General features: G+C 45.8%; 1 protein-coding gene across 1 annotated transcript; it reads right to left on the bottom strand.

Moving 5' to 3' along the window:
- Positions 1-781: 781 nt before the first annotated feature.
- Positions 782-2,838, bottom strand: LOC123166004 (alpha carbonic anhydrase 5). Its single transcript, XM_044583766.1, has 6 exons — positions 2,588-2,838; positions 2,022-2,449; positions 1,752-1,919; positions 1,474-1,527; positions 1,229-1,386; positions 782-1,131 (listed from the first exon to the last, which is right to left on the bottom strand). The coding sequence occupies exons 1-5, from the start codon at positions 2,814-2,816 to the stop codon at positions 1,279-1,281; spliced, it is 987 nt and encodes a 328-aa protein (XP_044439701.1). The 5' UTR covers positions 2,817-2,838; the 3' UTR covers positions 782-1,131; positions 1,229-1,278.
- Between the last annotated feature and the right edge of the window lie 5,046 nt (positions 2,839-7,884).

Consider the following 7,884-nt stretch of genomic DNA (forward strand, 5'->3'; position numbering starts at 1 on the left):
AGAACAGATGGAGCGAGAACTTAGTTGAATGGGCATCTGACTAGTATAAGTCCAAACGAGCAAGTTACTAGCAACAAAAAGCAACTCTTGCATGAGTTTGCGTTTACTAGCTACCTTTTCGAATAAAGCCGTGGAGAAGAAGTTGAAGATGACATGAATTTCAGTGTCCTCCGCACGGCAGATAACATTTTGAATAATCTACCCAGATTTTGTTACCTGCTCCACATTTTCGTACCTACTCCACAAATCGGCAGGTTAATTAACAACAGAGTACAAACCTAAAATAATCTTATGAATGGGACATCGGCAGAATCGACGAAGGTAGGCACCAATGTATCAAGTGAATCTAGACTTCTTGGCGCTCTGTCTCCGTCTCTCTCGTATAATTTCATGTGATGTCTCGCAGCCTATGGGATAGGCCGATAGGGACAATTGACAAGGGCCCCGGAAAAGTGAGCACGACGTCGTACGGGAGATCCTCCTGTCATGGACGGTTTACAGTGCAGAAGCTGCCTGGTCGATCACATGCATCATGCATGGCTCAATTCATAAGTGTCAAGACTTACCTGAAAACGTACATGCCATGCACATGCAACAACAAGCATAGCACTATCTCAGTATCTCACTGAACTGAGCGTGCTAGCAGGTGCATATAGTGCGGTAAAGAAGGAAGAGCAACAAATATAGATCTGTAACACACTTGTTTTTTGAGATGCTGCAGCACACTTTCTTGAAGAAGAAGAATACATAAATTCAAATAAAAGCTGAAAAAAAACTGTAGTTAAAGATGACAATGATAGAACATAATAAGATGGATTGGATCTGATGTGCAATGATGAAGAAATAAATCCATTAGCTAGCACATCTTAGCAACAAGATGGCACAACCAGCCGTGATTGAGGCACTTTTTATTTAAATATTAATAAAGAAGAAAACTCAAATAAGACAGCGTACTAGATTGAGCACATGTCATCCAAGTATTGAAGATAACAACAACGACACGTCTGTGACTTCGACTTTACTATGGAATTAACAACCGTGCCAAGACCAGAAACATCTCCGTTTGGTGCCGAGTCACGATCGTTGCAATGCTCCATGGAATCGGTCGTTCTTCTTCGTGGTTTCCAACAACTAAGGGCATGGGAAAATATACAGTTTCCATTAGAAACAACTATGTATCGACAACAATAAGCTTGTCAAATTAAGGTATGTAAGGAGCTTATCTTACATTAACACGCATGCTGTCTATCCCTCACGCTTGCTGAAGTTTAATGCTAATTACTGATCAGCAGCAGCGTAATAGCGCTCATGGTGATCATCAGGGCAGAAAAAGCTGATATCTCTTCCGTTCACCTTCTGAAGGGGTCTCGCATTCATCTCAAAGCCCTACACACAGTACAAACATACAAATATATGCACTTCGCTTTCTTGACAAAAGATTGGAGAAGTTAATCAGTTTAACAACTTAATTACGTCATGGACGGCGTCGGTGAGAAGCTTCAGTTGGTGACTCGACACGGTGGCAACCTGCAAAAGTAAGTATCTAATTTTGAAATTTTGATCACTATTGTTAGAGAATATCAACAGCGTTAGTGCCAACCTGCAAAAGCATGTATCTACTTTAAAATTTCGATCACTATTGTTAGAGAATATCGGGGGGTTAGTGACCATGTGCCCCTAAGCTGATTTCCCGTAAGTTTAGAATTTGGGTTCTAAATATGGCCGGTAAAAGTCATTAACAACGTAGGTACCCTCTTGATGACGGTCCAGATGACCCCCTCGTCGCACGCCGGCGTTGTGAGGGAGCCCATGTACCGATAGTAGGCTTCGCCATCTCCCCTCGCCTCCCAGGGATCCACCACGCCTACCATCTCCTCCTTCTCCTTGGTGTCTGCTATCCTCCGCAGGTAAGACTCGAGCTGCACAGCGGATTAGTTTTACAACATAAACCCCGTGCCGGATTAAAGAATGATATATATTGGTTGGCAGCAGATGGATAGAGTTAGAGAAACCTAACGTACCTCGTGGAGGAAATGGTCGCGCCTGCCGATCTTGTAGAGGATGCCGATCACGGCAGTCTTGTTCTCGGCGCTGAGGTGAACCATGTGAAGCTCGAGGTTGTACCGGCGTCCGTTTACACGGTGCTCGCTGGGGGAGTGCCAGTGAACCTGCCTGAGGTGGTACGCGGTGCCGTTGATCCACAGGCTCCCGGCGTCGCCGTTGAACTTGACCATGATGTCGTGGCCGCGGTTGACGATGGAGGCCTCTACAGGGAGGTAGGAGTGGTTGAGGTAGCCGAGATTGGGTGCCCGTGAGGTACGGTGGTCGGAGAGGTCGATAGGCGACTGCATCTGCCCGGTACCGCACGTCGCCCACTCCTCCTTGATCTTGCCCCAGTTCTCCGGCCCGTTCTTGGACCCGCGGATGTAGTTGAACTCTGACTCATCGTCTGCATGCAAGAGATATACTCCACTTGGTAAAATTAATTAATGGTGGAAGAATTAATCGAGAAATACAGGTACATGCGCTGGATTTAATATAATATATAAGATATTCGTTTGGTTTGAGAGAGCGGAGCAGAGCTCACCGATTTCATGCTGGGCTCTTGCCGCCAGGACGCCGGCTGAAAGCAGGAGGAGGAGGAGGAGGGCCGAGACCGCGAGGCGGAGGTCGCGAGCTGAACGCATATTTGTGTTTTGTGTTGAGTGCCTGCCGGACGCCCGTTTGCTGATCGATGTGCTACTGCTCGTTAGCTTGGCTATGAAAGGGGAGAAGGTTGGTGGGTCTGTATATACACACACGCGCACACTATACATGCACTAGCTAGCTGGGGTGTTGAAAAGGGGGCACGGTGGTGGGCATGATAGAAAGGACCCTGAGAATTAAACAGGGCACGGTAAGAATATCTTGTCCTCCTGTAGAGGGTTAGCTGAAGCTTTCCCTTTCGGAACCAACAAATTAGTGTGTTCATTTGTGTAGAAGATTCGTCCTTTGCTCTAACATCACGGTAAGGATTAATTAGTGTGCTCATTAGAGCAAAGTGGCTCCCGTATCTATGCAACGTCAATTGACTATTAGGTTTCTCAAGATAGGATGCTTTAGCATCACGTGCTCATGTTGATGATGAGCTCCCACATGCATGAATCTCCTTCTTTTTGAAACAAGCAAAGACACCCACGCACATACATGGGCAGCACCTTAATCAACAACTGATTTAGTTACCTGAATTGTTAGACTATCAACCATTTGGTTTCTTATTGCTCCCTTCAATTCAAAATAATTGAAGTCCTACAACTAAAAACATTATGTTTGACCTGGCCTATAGGAAAATCTGCAAATATATACAATATCAACTATATACATAAATATATATTTCATAATGAATCTAATTAAGCACATTTGGTGCCGTAGATGTTGATATGTTACACATCTAAATGTATGTCAATATGCTAAGATTAGATTTTACGTTTTCCCTTCCTATTAACTTTGTTTTCTTTACCAAGAACATCTAATAACAAATACGTTTGATTATGTGACTTGTTTCTGCCTCTTCTCCTTAATATTAAACTTATTCATTTACAAAGAATCTGTCTAATGCACACGCATAAAATTAATTACACAGGATTTTGTCCAGTACATGTATGACGGGCAGTACATATAATCGAGGTCATTTTTTGTTCAAAGTAATGAAGCGGCCATGTCTCCACACTCATTTTCCTTATAGAACCAGTATAGATTACAGTAGTTCACAAAAATAATCGACACTATCATGAAACGAGATTGAATCTGTGGCTCATGTATCTCCACCAAATTCCATTACATAAACTACTGGAGATTACAGCCATTCATGCACATGCATGCCAAAATCCTCAAAACTAACATGACACGATCATCATCTTCCGGGTTCACAGCCCGAGCCCGTAGTATTAAAAAAGGGAGAGCCTATCATTTGTGAGCTAACGTGGTTTTGACACGGTAAGGAGAGGACTCTCTAATAACTGATCCTAAAGAAGGGTCTGAGGGACTCGAAGGTCCTTTCCACCGCTAGCCGTCGCAAGGCCAGTCATGGCGGCGCTCCCGCTGCTTGCTACGAGTTCATGTACTTTTCCCGCGCCCATCTCCATGTTGTTGGAGAATGCAAGTTTTAGCCATAGGCCACACGAGGGGTGCATCGATCAATCTGAAGGCTTCCCTCAAAACCCGTAAGAAATCCCAAATCCTGTTATGTCATATGTAAATTAGGTGTTTGAATACTAGGCTTAAGATCATGTGACATTTATCCCTAAAGATTGTTTGTAACATGTGATAGGCCTTTTTGCGTAGTCAAGAGAAACACATGATGAGCTCGATCATAACATATGTAAATCATGCAAAAAATGTAACATTGGTGGCACTAAGGTGAAGAGTTTGTAGGCGCAGATGACAACATACAACACAAATATAGCCAAATGAAAATATCTTCGAATATTATTATTTTGAAACCAAGGCAAAAGCTTTTCCTTTTTCATTAATTAAGAAGATTGTTGCTCAGTCAACTGCGGAAAACCAAGTGAAAACCTGAGCCCACTCATGCCGATGGCACATCAAGCTCAACAAAAATAAGCCAACTTCACACACATGAGCCAACGGAAAACTGTTTCATCAAACTAGCCAGCCTCGCATAACTAAAAAAGAGAAGAATCCACAACTGCTATGAGAGGAGCAGACACGGGACTCTCCGTCGTCAATGAAGAACAAGCAATCCACAAGATCATGCACCATCTGCTACTCCAAAAGCGCCCACAACCAACATCAAAGCTCATCTCATTGCCCACACGACACGAAGCAAATGCCACCAAAGTTGCTGAAATTCCAGGGTCACTGCCCTGACTTCCTATGGCTTCACCATGCCTTGCACAGCCCGCCAACACCACCATCCGAGGCCGCCGGTCGGCCAGACGCACCACTGCTTGACCTCGAGCTGCAGTGCCGCACGAACCAATAGTTCACAGCCCAAGCTCTACAGGACGACCACTCGCAAACCACAACCACTGCACCGGATCATCCGGGCCTGCCGCCTCGATGTTAAGTCAGACAACCCCCTATGAGACGCATCGACCGAGACCCCCCTTACGGCGCAACTTAGTCTGCTATTTTATCTTGTCAGAGTGGATTCGGACAGCTACTTCTCTGAAAGTATGGTTCTTGCCGCCCTCTCTCCTCCCTCCTTGGAGCTCGTCCGATCGTTGGCTGATCCCTTGCTCTCACGTTCGAGTGACCAGGACCAATTTCACCTCAGACCATGGTCAAGTCATAACTGACTGGACAACGTTCTCTCAAGGACCTGCAAAACTCTCTAATGCAGATGATCAAACATTGGAACCTCTCAGCTGCTCCCTCAGGATAGGTAGGCCCACCCCCCTTTCCCGAGAGGCATCCGGGCTGTGTTTCCCCTGTGGCCACATAGTGGAGGTAAAAAACCAAAAAGGGTGGGCTCCGTGCGGTTCGTGTTTTATCACTTTGATCTGTAATTTTGGAGAAATAAATGGCTCACGAGGAATGGAGATACAAATTCTCTATTTGGTCTCGAAGTCCTCATATAACACTTCTTTCAGCAACACAATTGCTGATTCTTCGCGAGATGAAAATCCTTTGTCCTCCGTCTCTAGGGGCATCGCGAATTGCACCCAAGTCATGTGGAGAAGCTGGCCTCGACACACAAACATCGACAATCCGGGGCCACCAATCCAAAGACAAGAGGGAACCACGCAAACATCCGCGTCCTGGATCTCCAAGGCGACAACTCCAAGGACGTTCGACGTAGCCGTCACCGTCGCCCATTCCACTCCAAGGATCTCTAAGAAGTCACAGCGCATGTTAGAGGATCACAAGAAATTGTTAAACCCGAATTGCGAAGCTGACAAGAAAAAGCTGGGCACCACAGTGGAATTGCTGCAATGGAAGGCAGAGAATGGTGTATCTGACAAGGGATTTGGAAAGTTTCTAATAATGATAAAGAATATGCTTCCAAAGGACAACGAATTGCCCGAGAGTACGTACGAAGGAAAGAAGGTTGTCTGCCCTCTAGAGTTAGAGGTGCAGAAGATACATGCATTCCCTAATGACTGCATCCTCTACCGCGGTGAGTACGAGGATTTGAACGCGTGCCCGGTATGCGGTGCATTGCGCTATAAGATCAGCCGCGATGACCCTAGTGATTTCGAGGGCGAGCGCCCCAGGAAAAAGATTCCTGTCAAGGTGATGCGGTTTGCTCCTATAATACCACGGTTGAAACGTTTTTTCCAAAACAAAGAGCATGCCAAGGCGATGCGATGGCACAGAGAAGACCATAAGAAAGACAGAAAGTTGAGAGTACCCGCTGACGGGTCGCAGTGGAGAAAAATCGAGAGAAAGTATAGGGAGGAGTTTGTAGGTAACACAAGGAACATATGGTTTGGTCTAAGCGCAGATGGCATTAATCCTTTTGGGGAGCAGAGCAGCAACCATAGGACATGGCCTGTGACTCTATGTATGTATAACCTTCCTCCTTGGTTGTGCATGAAGCGGAAGTTCATTATGATGCCGGTGCTCATCCAAGGCCCTAAGCAACCCGGCAACGACATTGATGTGTACCTAAGGCCATTAGTTGAAGAACTCTTACAACTGTGGAATGGAACAGGTGTACGTGCGTGGGATGAGCACAAACAGGAATAATTTGAGCTAGAGTCGTTGCTGTTCGTGACCATCAATGATTGGCCTACTCTCAGTAACCTTTTAAGACAGACAAACAAGGGATACCGTGCATGCCCGCACTATTTGGATGATACCGACAATATATATTTGGATAATTGTAGAAAGAATATGTACCTGGGGCATCGCTGATTTCTTCTGAGCAGGCATCCCGTAAGAAAGAAAGGCAAGCATTTCAAAGGTGAGGCGGATAACCGGACGAAGCCTCGCCACCGTACTGATACTGATGTACATGATATGGTCAAGGATTTTAAGGTAGTCTTTGGAAAGGGTCCTGGTGGAGAACCTGTTCCAAATGACGCTAACGAACGCGCACCCATGTGGAAGAAGAAATCTATATTTTGGGACCTGCCCTATTGGAAAGACCTAGAGGTCCGCTCCGCAATCGACGTGATGCACGTGACGAAGAATCTTTGCGTGACCCTACTTGGCTTCTTGGACGTGTATGGGAAGACAAAAGATACACCGGAGGCACGGGAGGACCAGCAACGTATGCACGGAAAATACAGCATACATCAGGGTCATGCCACCTACGCTCTTACCAAAGAAGAGAAGGAAATCTTCTTTGAATGCCTGCTCAGTATGAAGGTATCGTCTGGCTTCTCGTCGAATATAAAGGGAATAATAAATATGGCAGAGAAAAAGTTCGAGAACCTGAAGTCTCATGACTGCCACGTGATTATGACGCAACTGCTTCCGGTTGCATTGAGGGGGCTTCTACCGGAAAACATTCGATTAGCCATTGTGAAGCTATGTGCATTCCTCAATGCAATCTCTCATAAGGTAATCGATCCAGAAATCATACCAAGGTTAGAGAATGATTTGGTGCAATGTCTTGTCAGTTTCAAGTTGGTGTTCCCACCTTCCTTCTTCAACATCATGATGCACGTCCTAGTTCAACTATGCGAAGAGATTAACGTTTTGGGTCCTGTATTTCTACACAATATGTTCCCCTTTGAGAGGTTCGTGGGAGTCTTAAAGAAATATCACTGGTGCGCGTCGGTCCTAAACAAACGGTTATTTACCCCTTGCCGCGACGGCATTTGGAACCGTCGCCAAGTGAGTGCGGGAGATAGGGGGGTCCTTCCCACACGACCCAGAAACCGTCGGGGTTAGGGCCCCTACAGTACTCCTACTCGTTTCTGCTCGCATTGC

Source organism: Triticum aestivum, chromosome 7D (genome assembly GCF_018294505.1).
Source record: "Triticum aestivum cultivar Chinese Spring chromosome 7D, IWGSC CS RefSeq v2.1, whole genome shotgun sequence".
In the NCBI taxonomy this organism is placed as follows: Eukaryota; Viridiplantae; Streptophyta; class Magnoliopsida; order Poales; family Poaceae; genus Triticum; species Triticum aestivum.

Excerpts from the sequence above, each read along its gene's own strand:
- LOC123166004 (XM_044583766.1), bottom strand. The coding sequence starts at position 2,816 with ATGTATAGTGTGCGCGTGTGTGTATATACAGACCCACCAACCTTCTCC. Across the intron at positions 1,920-2,021 it reads GCGACCATTTCCTCCACGAG|CTCGAGTCTTACCTGCGGAG; the intron begins GTACGTTAGGTT and ends TCCGCTGTGCAG. Across the intron at positions 1,387-1,473 it reads TCACCGACGCCGTCCATGAC|GGCTTTGAGATGAATGCGAG; the intron begins GTAATTAAGTTG and ends TACTGTGTGTAG.